This window comes from Trichechus manatus, unplaced genomic scaffold (genome assembly GCF_000243295.1).
Source record: "Trichechus manatus latirostris isolate Lorelei unplaced genomic scaffold, TriManLat1.0 scaffold00008, whole genome shotgun sequence".
In the NCBI taxonomy this organism is placed as follows: domain Eukaryota; kingdom Metazoa; phylum Chordata; class Mammalia; order Sirenia; family Trichechidae; genus Trichechus; species Trichechus manatus.
Genome location: NW_004443944.1, coordinates 30,217,252 through 30,230,469, shown reverse-complemented (window position 1 = coordinate 30,230,469; position 13,218 = coordinate 30,217,252). Strand labels below are relative to the sequence as shown.

The window sequence follows — 13,218 nt, the reverse complement described above, 5'->3', positions numbered from 1 at the left end:
AGACCCCGCATCCCTGCTACTCTGTCTCTCAAAGTATTTGATTGTATTGAGGAAACTTCTTAGCTTTGGTTTAATCCAGTTGTGCTGGCTTCCCCTGTAGTGTGTGCAGGCAGCAAATACTTTTAGCGGGAAAAGTAGAGTCCCAAGAAACCTGAGAGCCAGAAAAAGTGGGAGGGATCCTGTATGCCCCACGGGTCATAAAAGGGTTCTCGCTCCATAATCCACAGCTATGTAGACTTGTCAGTTTAAGTGCAGAGGGGGTGATAAAATGGTTGGATTTTATCAAATGTGCTTTTAACCAATTTAAAATACACTAGAGCTTTTTACCCCCTAGTCAAAGGCTTTCACTGCCTACCCTCATGGATTACCAGTTAGACGAGACTTTCTGGGCACACTGAGCTACCGCCTGATGCCTTTGGTGCCAGACTGAGTTAGTTTGTGGAGTAGGGAAGGCACAGGAAGCTCACAAGTCCTGGGACTCAGGCAGAAGCATACCGTCACCTGCTCGTTGCATGGAAGATGTTCCTCCAGGGAGTAAGAATGTGCCCTTTGTAGACAGGCATCCTTACTTTAGTCCTAGGCCTGCTACTGCCTAACCATATGACTTGAGCAGGTGATAAACTCTTTGAGCCTCAGTTTCTTTATCTGTTAGATGGGACTAACAACAGTACCTACCTCATAGGATTGTTGGGAGGAGGCAGTGAGCATGTAAAGCACCAGTCATGGTGACTGGCACCCAGGAAGCACCTAATAAATGTTAGGTGTTATATATTTTATTCTTCTCCACTGTGCCACAGCTGTGTGCTGTTTCTTGGAGGGACACAAGGCTAAGGGATGTGCCTGGTTATACACAGGGATAGGGAGATACAGAGATCCCATAGAGAGAATGTCGGACTCAGGCAAGGAGAGGCAAAAGGGGGAAAGAAACAGGCAAAATGGAGAAAATGCTCATGTGTATTGAGTGTTTTCATAGAGATTATGTTTCTCATCCATCCTTTGGGTAGTGATATTTCTCCCATTTTGCATCTGATGAAATGCAATCAGGTGAAATAACTTACCCGGGCCATTGTCAGGGCCACGATTCTAACTTGGTCTTCTGACACCAAGCCTCATGCTCTTTTCTCTGTGCCCCAGTGATGGTGTCTGTTAACCAGGACAAAGGATGATGAAGCTCGCATTGGCTAAATGGTCAAGTTGGTTTTAAGTTAGTTTTTCCCAAGCTATGTTTTGCAAATGTTTGTTTTTTCTTTTTGATGGGGGGCGGGGAGGGGGGCGTGGTTCTGTGCTAAGTTGTTTTCTTTTTCCTGTTAAAATCGGTTCTGGGAAGTCCTGCAGTTAATAACAAATAATATCAGTGATCAACATTTACTGATCACTTGCTGCATGTCAGACACCATGCCAGGCACTTCATATATGTATCTCATTTTAATGAAGTGGGTATTATTATCTGAGGATTAGTGAGGTTAAGTAATTTGCCTAGGTTCACTTGATGGTGGAGCTGAAACTCTCATCCTGGCAGTCGGACTCCGTAAATGTCAACTGTAACTCGGTGTGGCCCAGCATTTCCTAAACTTGTTTGACCATGGAGCTGTTTTATCATGCATTTACCTGCCTTTCACAGAACACACTTTGGTATGTGCTGTTTGAATGACTTTGGAGCAGTTTGATATTGTTAGATTGTTAATTGTGGGGCTTGTTTCTTTCATCTTTGTCCCTTTTAAGCAGATAAGGGACTTCTTTCTTTCTCTCTAGAATTTTCCCCTTGCAGCAAGTACTGTACTCCGTGTGTGCTTGCTGATGAAGTCAGCAGGGTTTCAGACTCAGCTTTCCTGGTCATACACAAGTACTCATTTTAGCATCGCTAAATGGAGTGCATTAGCTCCAGGCCACGGAGAGCAAATTAGAGGAACGGGGAGATACATCACAGAGAAGGAAGCTACTCTGAAAAATGCTATGTGCACCTCTAGCCTGGACTCTCCAGCTGTGTGGAAATACATGCAGCAATGTCAGGGACAGCGTTTCAAGGCTTTTGTAGGATGAAGCCCTCTTTCCCGCGGGTGAATGAAGATGGACACAAAACAGCCTCTGTCTCCGCTTGGAAGGTGCAGTTTTCTTTCTGAGACCAGAATTTCCTAAGGGAGTCTGGTGTCACCATACTGTACCTGCCACCTTTATACAGGGCAGGTACCCTGTCTTCTGAAACTGCTGGCAGGATCAACAACACCCATTTGGGGAAAGTACTCTGCAACCAGGCATATTAGTGCTTCTTTTTTTTTTTCCTTTTTCTTCTAACTGGGGACCTAGGAGAGCAAATTGGGTAGCTTTTGGGTTCTTTCTTGTGTCTGCATAAGCTTTTAAATGGAGTTTGCAAAGGGCAGTGTTTGGAAATGTAACTGGATGAAAGAGCGTTAGGCAGGCTATTTTCCTTATGGCAGGGGGAACTGCTGGTTTATTTATAGCCATTTAATTTGGAGGTAAGAGTTGAGGTGGTGGTAAAAGCCCTGGGCTGGAGATCTGGGTTCTAGTCCTGATTCTTCCTCTAACTCTCTGTGGGATCCTGGCAAGGTGTGTCGTCTTCCTAGGCATCATTTTTCTGTTACCAATGAGAGGGGTGGACTTCAGTACCTCTGAGAGTCCTTTGAGCCCTTACCTCTCTTGATGCCAAGATTGTGACTCTTATTTAGTCAACGTTTGGAGGGATCTCTGATGCCATGTGGTGCTAAGATGGTCACTAATAACCATCCCCACAGGAGGAAGGGTTTCTTTAACATTGGTGGTAAACTTTGTTGTTTTTACTTCGGGTATTTTTCTTGCTCACATGCACAGAGCAGATGACAGATGACCCCCCCACCCCCCCGCCATCCTGCAGAGTGACTAGTGAGTGGCATGAGGGCCAGATGTCGTTCTCCTGCCTGAAGTTACTCTGACTGAGGTTTACTCACGTGCAGAATGAGCAAGGAGCATATGAATGGTTGCTGGGGCAGGCAAAGCAGGGCTCCGTCTATATCACCTCCCTCAGTGCCCTGCCTCCAGTGGCCCTGCCGGGACTAGGCTGCTGAGGGTTCTTCAGAATTCTCACTTAGGCTGGAGCCCTGGTGTTGGCATTTGTATGTAAGTGTCCTCTGGAGTGTGTTTGTGTTTGCTGTGTAGTTCACGCTGAGAGTAGAAAAGCTGCATCGCTCTTCTCCTTCCCCCTCAGCCGGTACACCTTTTGCTAGGTGAATTCAAAGGTAGAATCTTGAGTCTGAAAAGACTATAGGTAGATACCTGTTGCCGTCAAGTTGATTCCGACTCGTAGTGACCCTGTAAGGCAGCGTAGAACTGCCCTATAGGATTTCCAAGGCTGTAATCTTTACAGAAGCAGACTGCCACATCTTTCTCCCGTGGAGCAGCTGGTGGGTTCGAACTGCTGACCTTTTGGTTAGCAGCCGAGTGCTTAACCACTGTGACACCAGAGCTCCTAACATTCATTTAGTGAAAGCATATTACTGAGCCCTCCTTCCCTCCAGTGTCTGAATCCCTCGGTAATAGTAATGGGTGTACACAGTTAGCACTTCTCAGCACCTATTGAGATGCCCTGGGCTACTTGCTCCTACATTAAATACCCTCAACAACTCTTCAAAGAGAAGTCGAGTCTGCCCTTTGCCCAGGAGAAAGAAACATCCTGTCTAGATGCATTAAACGGATGTGTTCTCTGAAAATAGTTTCTTCATGGGCACTAACAGATGCCTTGCAGAAGGAGTTTCCAGTTCTGGGGTGAGCTGTTGGTCTCTGCTTCTTAGGGTGTCTCTTCAGTGTCTGTCCTATAGCTGTCTAGCTATAGGAGAATAGCTGTTTGGAGGGTCTAATGAAGCAGCTGTCTGGAGACCAATGTTTATTTCAACATGGTTGGAGTTGTTTTTGCTTCAGCTTTAGAGCCAATAAAGCTGGTTATTAGATTCTGTAATTGCTGCTGTAATTACTCTCTTGGAACCAGCGATGGCGTAATTAAATATGGAGATTCCAAGGACTATTTTTTTCCATCTAAAAGCAACCTTTTAAATTTCTATTGGCCTGGATTAGATTTCAAATTTAAAGCCATTGTGTTTGTGAATGACACTGGGGGTTCTTTGGCAGAAAAAGGATTTCTTTGGACTCCTCTTCTTTGCATATTAGGTTTAGATGAGCTCCTGGTTAACCCAGTACTTTTTTTAATCCAGTCATCAGGAATTTGGGGCATGTAAGGCGAGATGTTAAGAACCAGTATGTATTTATGCAAATGTTGGGCTTGGCTCTTTGGACTTGGGCTACATCTAGAGGCAGATTTCAGTGGTCAGAAATAAGGTTGTGATGGAGGTTTTATTTCAAGGTAACAGTTTGCAGGGAGAGTGGGCATTTTACTTGTTGAAACACTCAGATTCCAAAGTCTTTAGTTTGCCCTGAGTCATACTTAACTGTGGTGCCACACATTTGTAAGATCCAGGATGCTTCAAGTACTGTTAATGTTTATGTTTAGACATATTCATGTAGCCCAAATGCTGACCCCATGTGTATTTTCAAGGTTACATTACTCATGAACCATGTTGAGGGGTTTCTAAAGAGGAAAATTAACTGTGTACACTTTCCCTTCTATATTCTCAGCTAGTTGAGAAATACATACAGAGTGAGAATGGAGTAAAAAAATCAACCATCTCTGCCAGGCCCCATCCTGCAAGGAGTCTGGAGTTCACTGCATGGAGGGGAGGAGACTATGTGAGCCCTGTAGACAGGAGGGGGTACCTCTGGAGGACCAGGTCATTTGCTCATGACTTCTTCCCTGTCTCAGAGCTGGGACACCTTATGGTGAGAATGGAGGGAAGGGCAGGCGCTTACAGAAGTTCCTATTTTATGGGCCAAGAGGAATGCAGGGAGGGGATGCTGCCAAATGCTGGTTCTAGCCAGTGTTTCAATGAGAAATTGTCATTTCCTCTCTGAGCCAGAGGTGCATAGGAAATAAAATACGGATGCACCCCACATAAGGAAACCTGGATAGAATATATGAAAAACTTATAAAACTGATGAAATTGGAGATTCAATTTAATATATATTAAGCATTTACTGTGTACCAGTTATTGTGCTGGATGTTGGCCTGCAAAGATGAATAATGTAAGTATTCTATCATTCACGGAGGGACTCTCACTTACATCCCTGGTATATTTGGGTATTTGCTTCCAGATCATTTATTGTCTGGAGTATTTTAGAAGTAGGGTGGAGGTCAGAGAAGTTTAGGATTGGCATACAAGGACTCATTGCCAGTTGAAAATGTATTAGAGAAGAAGATAAAGTAGTTTGAAATCTATTATGTTAATAGGGGAATAATAGATGTAGTTTTAAAAATCATAATGTAGCTGACTGTATAAAATTCATTTAATAAACATTCCTGCTACACTCAGGGCACTGGAAAGCACAGCAGACCTGTCATCTCAGTGTTTGTTCTTGAGAACTCTTCTGGTATCCCTTGCCATCATTCCGAGCCTGTGGTGGGGAACAGCCAAGGGCTGAGGGTTACACAGACCAGGGGTTGAGCCCTCCCATCTCCACATAATAGCAAAGTGACTTGGGTGAGCTGCTTCACCTTTCTGAACCCCAATGTCCTTGTTAGTAAAATGATCCTGCTGGGATCTCTAACGCCACGATTGGGTGCTGGTGGATTAAATGAGGAAGTGAATGGGACTGCCGCCAGCCGCCATACTTGTTTACCATGCAGCAGGTTCACAGAATGCTTTGGTTGAATCTTGAATGATGGACAAGTTGCTGTATGCTGGGCTGGGCTGTGAGTGGTGTTGCTTTACACTCGGGACAGCTGGGGAGCACCTGGGTAAGGGTCCCCTCTTGTGGAACACTGGTACCTGGACCATTTGTTTGCCTGGCCTGAGAAGGCTTGAAAATCACTTGGTGATTAGGCTGTGTCTGGGTCAGTAGAAGAGCAACATAGCATCAAGAAAGTCAACAGAGGAAGGCAGCCAGAGGGAAGTGACTCTCCCTCCTTATCTTCCCTCTGCCGTGATTCTTGATGGTAAGGGCTATTGTTTACACCTGGTGCGAGGACTGTTAGGACCTGGGCTTATGGCTAGAATCCCGGTCTCTTGCCATATTAAACTACATGGAGGCTTTATCCTGTGGGCAGAGGGAACTATTGAGGGTCTTGAAGCAAGAGAATGAATGACGTAGTTGAATTTGCACTGCTTCTGTATTCCCACAGTCCCCTGGACATTCCCCACCGGACTAGATGAGCCCTCTAGGATCCCCTTTTTCATCAAGTGGGAGGCAGTATAAGCATTGTTAGAGTGGCAGGGCATGGACTTTGGAGTTCCACACCTCGTTTGTATCCCCTCTCTGCTGCTTGCCAGTGGGGACCTGGGCCGAGTTACATGACTTCTCTGAACCTCAGTTTCTTCATCTGTTAAAAGGAGGTAGCTTCTTACCTTAAAGGGTTGCTGTTATAAGATAGTGTGCATGACCTAGTGTTAACAGATGGCAGGGGTGTTCAGAAAGGGTCTTGGGGACCCCTGGGCATGACTGCAGGATGGATTTTTTGATTGATTTCTTCAGGCCGTTCATACTAGAAGAGAAATAATAGACTAAATGGCTTTTCAGATTTTATTGTTCTTCAGATTTTTTGCAAGTTCTCTTTAGCCTGCTTTGACCTTTGGCTGGGAGATTTTTCCTGGTGGTTTTATCTGCTGCTTTTGGAGGATCTGTGGACTGCTTACAAGTAGGCCAAGGCCATTTTGCCTTGGTGAAACGTTCTCAGGACAGAATCCTAGGCTAACAGGGAGTGTGAGTGGAAGGAGCAGGGGACCCATACATGTGACACATGGAGAAACCACGGCCCCGTGCGGGAGGTGATTAACTGTGACCTGCAGCCTACAGGAGATGGCTTTGGTCAGGAGCCCTGGGATGGGGAGCGTGTGGGTGCGTGTGTGCGTGTGTGTCTGAGTGTGCGTGCATGCTGTCTGTGAGGTTCCTGCTATCCAGGACCAAGTTAGGGGGCCTGGGCAGCTTTCCTGACCCCACGCAGCCCAGCCCAGCTTAGCCATTCCTTCTGCCAGAGTCTGTGCTGAGCCTGAATAAATTTACAGAAGGGAAATTACTGGGTCAGAGGGCATGAACATCATTATGGCTGTTGCTGTGTGTTGCCATGTACTTTTCAGAAGCATTATAGCAATTTACCGAGTTGTCAGCTGTGTGTGAGGTAAGCTGTTTAACCCCAGATGATCTAGTATCTGATATAATCACCATTTATTATTTTTAAAATTTAGTTGGCATATGTTTTATCCATCTAGTGCTGCTCTAACAGAAATACCACAAGTGGATAGCTTCAACAAAGAGAAATTTTTTCTCCCACAGTCTAGTAGGTTACAAATCCAAATTCAGGGCGTCAGCTCCAGGGGAAGGCTTTTCTCTCTCTGTTGGCTCTGGAGGAAGGTCCCTGTGATGCATCAGCCTTCCCTTGGTCTGGGAGCATCTCAGCGCAGGAACCTCAGGTCCAAAGGACACGCTCTGCTCCCGGCACTGCTTTCTTGGTGATGTGAGGTTTCCATGTGTCTCTACTCACTTCTCTCTTTTATATCTCAAAAGAGACTGGCTTAAGACACTCCAATCTTGTAGACTTCATCAGTATAACCTCATCATAGTGATAGAGTTTACAACACATAAGGAAATCACATCAGATTACAAAATGGTACACTACCATACAATACTGGGAATCATGACCCAGCCAAATTGATACACACAGTTTTTGGGGGACATAATTCAATCCTTGACAGCATACAATGGTACTTGAAAGTTATTCTATAATAATTAGAGCCGCCATTTTTGGGTGTCCACTGTTTAATGTTGTGCTAGGTGCTTACATACAATATCTCTTTTAATCCTCACAATGAATTAGAGAAGCTAAGTAGCTCACTGAAGTCTGTGAGCTGCAGTTTGAACCTTAAGACAGTTTGACTTCAAAGCACATGCTCTCTCTGGATGCCTTTCCATGCTTTGGGTGGGGGTGGGGAGGTGTTTATAAGGGATGTGTGTGTGTGTGTGTGTGTGAGAATTGCTTATGTGCTTGTCTACTAGCTACATTTTGAGGGTATGTGAATTTTTTGGTAGCTTTCTTAGAAAATTAATGTGCTCTTTATATTGAAGAGATTATTAACCTTCTGTAATAGTAGGCTACAACTGAGGTGCATCCAGTACAACTGGGGAGAAGACTCAAGTAAACTCTAGAACATTATCTGTGTCTGGTCTGGGACTCTGAAACCCTGTTTTATCCTTTATACAGCTGCCCTCCAGGCACTCAAGCGCAAGAAGAGGTACGAGAAGCAGCTGGCGCAGATTGATGGCACACTGTCAACCATCGAGTTCCAGCGGGAGGCCCTGGAGAATGCCAACACCAATACTGAGGTGCTCAAGAACATGGGCTATGCTGCCAAGGCCATGAAGGCTGCTCATGACAACATGTACGTGGCTGGTGGAGGGGGGTACCTGCATGGTAGGGAAGTGCTGGCCCTGGGAAGCCTCGTGCCCAGGCCATGGCCTTGGGTGGACCCCTTGACTTATCCATTCAAGCAACAGTTTGTTTTAATATGCATTCTTTTCCTGGAATTCCTTCTAAAACGGACTACGTACCTTGCTGCCTTCAGAAGCAGATTTCATGGAATGAAACTTAATTCAGGGTTATTGTAATGAACATAGAATTTCAAGCTGGAAAGGTCCTTAGAAGGTCCTTTCACCCAGTCCTCTGATTATCAAGGTAGGGAAGCCGAGTGCCAGAGAGGGAGGTGATTGCCCTGCTTTGTATGTGAGCTTAGACAGAGCTGGGACTGGAATCAGTGTCCATGACTTCTTCCTGATGCCATCAGGGGCTCTGAAATGTGTGGTACATCAGAGGGCTTCAGGTCGCTCTGTTCTTACATCTTCTTTTGATGGAATTTTCAGCCTCCTCCTTTGCTCTCTGGCTTTGGCTGTCATATTGCCAATGTTCTTGCCCCCAGCAGTCGCTACTCCTCTATGTGGCTACATTTTATTTGCAGTGGCCTAAGAAAGTAGATAGCCAAGCTTGTTACCATTGTAGTTAAAGGAAGAGTACTTAGGCTCTGAATGAGGGCCTACCCCATGAACAGAATTCTGTATTTGTTTTAGTGCTTGGTACTAGCAGCATATATCTGGGAGTGTTTGGACCCTTTTTTGTTTCCATTTGGGTATTCAGCCATGCTCTTGTACAGGGGTTGGCAAAATAGAGCCTGTGGCCTATTTTTGTCAGTAAAGTTTTATTGAGACAAAGTCATACACATTCATTTACATATTATGTCTGCCTGCTTTTGGGCTCCAGCAACAGATTGAGTATTTGTGAGAGAGACCGTTGGCCCACAAATGCTAAGATATTTACCATATGACCCTTTATAGAAGAAGTTTGCTGATCCCTGCTCTAGAAATGTGAGGTTGAAGAAGTAGCTTTCAAATAAGTGAGGTTCTATCTGAAGGTGGATGTTTATTGGCGTGAGCTTCTTAAGTGAGATCCGTGTCCATCTCACTTCTGTATTCTCCAGGATGTGTATGTAGCACTGAGCACATCCCAGTAAAGACTGTGTATTTTGAAACATATATGTAATAAGTGTATGTTTATAGGACTAACAGTGCATATAAAATAATTCTGCATATTTGCCTTTCCTTCGGGGCCTAATAAAGGAACCATAAGTAGATTTGAGTATGTGGGAAGGGCTTTTGGGCTCAAAGAAGAGTTATTGGCCCAGGAGTTAAAGTCCTGTGGTCTCATCTGACATGTTTATTAACTTGCATGTGAGACCTTGACATTTTTATTAACTTCTGTGTGAAACTTAACTTTGCTAAGCTTTATTTCCTTAGGGTATTGGACTAGATAATGTCTAAGGACCCTTCCATCATCTTGATTTTGTGATTCTGTATTTTAAAGGGGAGGCAGAAGGCAATAATGACAAAGAAGTGATTCCTCACAGGGAGTAATTCTAGGAGATGGGCTGGGAAGCAGGTTGTGTGGAGCGAGGTTTCTGTTCCTGCCTTGCAGACCCTGTTTATGCAGACCAATCAACCAATAAGACATCTATCCGTTTCATTTAAAGGGACATCGATAAAGTTGATGAGTTAATGCAGGACATTGCTGACCAGCAAGAACTTGCAGAGGAGATCTCAACAGCTATTTCAAAACCTGTAGGGTTTGGAGAAGAGTTTGATGAGGTGAGTGGCTTTGTATAGGTCACATAGCTTCACAGGTGACACTCAGGCTGCCTTGATGTGCTATCAGAGGCTCTTAGGCTGGGAGTATGTGGTTTGGAAATCATCAATTCTTGTCCCTCCAGTGACTTGGACAGAGACAAGGCATGGTATTAACCCCCCTGAATTCTGGATTTTGAGGGACGCTTTCATCATTTGGGGTGGACACTTAACGTGGAGTAAAGGGAACCTTCACTGAGACCCCTCAGCAGGCTTCAGGTCAATAATTAGTCTCAACAAGTAGTTACCTTGTACCTTTCCATGATGGGTGTTGAGCTCAGAGCTGGGGGCTGCAGAGGTGACCACACCCTGGAAAAGCTTACAGGATTTGCCCTCAGATAACCCTAACATGTAGTAAAGGTGAAGCCAAGGAAGGGACATTTAAATCTGACCCCTCGGGGATCTCTATGGATCTTAGCCACCTGCCAGTTTCTCCTGTAGCAGTTTGGCACATTGAGTCTGTTAGATTTTTAAAATACAGTAACAGCCATTGTTGAAGTTACTCCATTATGCCTTAGCTTTGCGTCCACTGAAGGTCAGCTCCTCTGCCCTGAACTGATGAATTCTTTGTCTGTCTGACTCCCACTGTATAACTGAGAAAACAGCTGGTGGAGCTTACCATTGGCTCCCAACACCAGGGTTTTCATATTTTCAATCTGCAGTTTGATGGACTAATCAAGTTAATTTCAAATCAGCAAACATTCCTGAGCACCTGCTCTGCATGCCCAGCTCCGAGATAAAGAAATAGAAATGAAAAACGCACTCCCTTCTCTCTAGATGCTCCCAACCTGCTGCAGGACAGCAGACACCTCTCCTCAAACCTTGTCAGATTAAAACTATCCTGGGTTCGCACTCAGACAGTGCCATCACTCACTGGGTGCCCTGGGCAAGTTGCCTATACTTCCTGGGTCTCATTTTCCCATTTGTGAAACAAGGGAGCAGGATCAGATAATTTCAGAGGCCCTGTCTATAGCTACACATAAATAATTGCTCGATAGTGTGTTACGTTCACCAGTAGAAGCACGTTTAGGGTGTTTGAGCCAGAGTGTAGAACCTGGAGTTTACCTTCCCCTCTGACCTTCTCCCAAGGATGTCTGTGTGTCCACTGAAGCATCAGGTATGAGGCATCTGCAGAGGCTGGGATTCCCAGAGATGTCTGTCTCGCTCTCACTCTTGTGTTTCCTTTCACCAGGATGAGCTCATGGCGGAGTTAGAAGAACTAGAACAGGAGGAACTAGACAAGAATTTGCTGGAAATCAGTGGACCCGAAACAGTCCCTCTACCAAATGTTCCCTCTATAGCCCTACCATCAAAACCAAGTGAGCGCTTCTTATCTAAAGTCATGATGTGACATGGTGGGTGATCTTGTGGTCAGTTGGCTTCCATTTGGGTCCTGTGTTTGCCTGGGGTTGAGAACCAGGTGGGATCTGTTGTGATGGCCGCAGAGACAATGCCACCTGCCCTTTCTTAACTTCTCTATAGAACGGGGTTTCTTAACCTCAACACTGTTGACATTTGGGGTCAGATAATTCTTTGTTGGCAGGGGGCTGTTCTATGCATTGTAGGATGTTTAGCAGCATCCCTGGCCTTCATGCACTAGATGCCAGTAGGGTACCCCCCTTCCCAGATGTGACAACTGAAAATGTCTCCCAAGAAAACCACATCCACTGCTATCAAGTCAATTCTGCCTCATAGTGACCCTATAGGACAGAGTAGAACTACCCCACAGGGTTTCTGAGGCTGTAAATCTTTATGGAAGCAGACTGCCACATCTTTCTCCTGTGGAGCGGCTGGTGGGTTCGAACTGCCAAACCTTCTGTTAGCAGCTGAGCACTTTAACCACCATGCCACCATGGCTTCTCGAAAATGTCTCCAGATACTGCCAAAAATCCCAGGGTGGGGAGGAGGTGGTGGAGAGGTACATGCAAACTCACCCTCAGGATAGCTCTTGCCCCTTTATCTAGTATCCTGTGTTGTGCATACCTGTAAAAGCTACTGAGAGAAGGAAACAGCTTTGGCTTTTGGAGATACCTGGTACTATAAAGTGTTGACACCCTTCAGTGAATGACTAGCTAATAGTCAGGCATTGTTGGAAATAACAGAACTTTCATTTCCTTCTTCCTGTTCCTTCTCACCTTCTCCCTCAATATTTCACCTCTGGGTAGAAGTATTCCACACAGGAGAGAGAGCCCAGTGACCAGGTTGTAGTCACCTCATTCTCCCACGTATAAAGAGGAAACAGCCCCCTCCAAGTAGAGTCAGCAGCCTGGAGCAGCGTGTAGGTAGAGGCTGTCGACAAGCTGCCTGGGGGTCTATAGAGGTGGTTCAAGCAGTTTGGGGTGGAGTTTGGATGGGTTGTCAAGGACTGGATCTCTTTTGGGGTTCTTCCCTCTTCCCCTCCCCAACCTCAGATGCTATGGAACTGAGGCCTCGCATAAATCCGATTGACTATCTCAGTGTAGGCTCTTTCTTGTTATGCCTGGCCCTGATGGGGGCAAGAGAGGTCTGGGCATAAAGTGTGCCTGGTTATCTGGGACAGAGAAGCAGAGTCTGCTGATAGCCCAGAGGTGCAGCCTGGCCACAGGGGCAGGACTGTTTTGTAGACACCGTGTAGCACAACCCTGGGCACCCTGCCAAAATGTGTTGAGAGCACCGCAACCAGCCCTCCTGAATAACCTTTTCTTTCTTTACACAGCCAAGAAGAAGGAAGAGGAAGATGATGACATGAAGGAATTGGAGAACTGGGCTGGATCCATGTAACCTGGTCCAGCCCCGGGCTAGGCCCAGACAGACTCTGGTGGCCTGCAGCAGCGGGCAGGCGCATGTGCGTGTGGGGCAGGCAGAACGTGGTGCAGGCAGTTTACCATTGCTCTGAATCTCACTCCAAAGCAGTAGGGCCACATCACTGCTCACTCTGCACAGCATGGTCTGCACCCAGCGGGGTGGGCGGGGGAGGGG

At 45.8% G+C, this 13,218-nt stretch overlaps 1 protein-coding gene across 1 annotated transcript in view; it reads left to right on the top strand.

Annotated features, from left to right (window-relative positions):
- The window catches only part of CHMP4B (charged multivesicular body protein 4B), a 50,009-nt gene extending 36,819 nt beyond the window's left edge, over positions 1-13,190 (top strand). The window contains exons 2-5 of the mRNA XM_004370430.2: positions 8,294-8,471; positions 10,110-10,224; positions 11,453-11,579; positions 12,956-13,190. Coding sequence (XP_004370487.1) covers positions 8,294-8,471; positions 10,110-10,224; positions 11,453-11,579; positions 12,956-13,020 — 485 coding nt within the window. The 3' untranslated portion in view covers positions 13,021-13,190. The remainder of the gene's footprint in view (positions 1-8,293; positions 8,472-10,109; positions 10,225-11,452; positions 11,580-12,955) is intronic.
- The last annotated feature ends 28 nt before the right edge of the window (positions 13,191-13,218 follow it).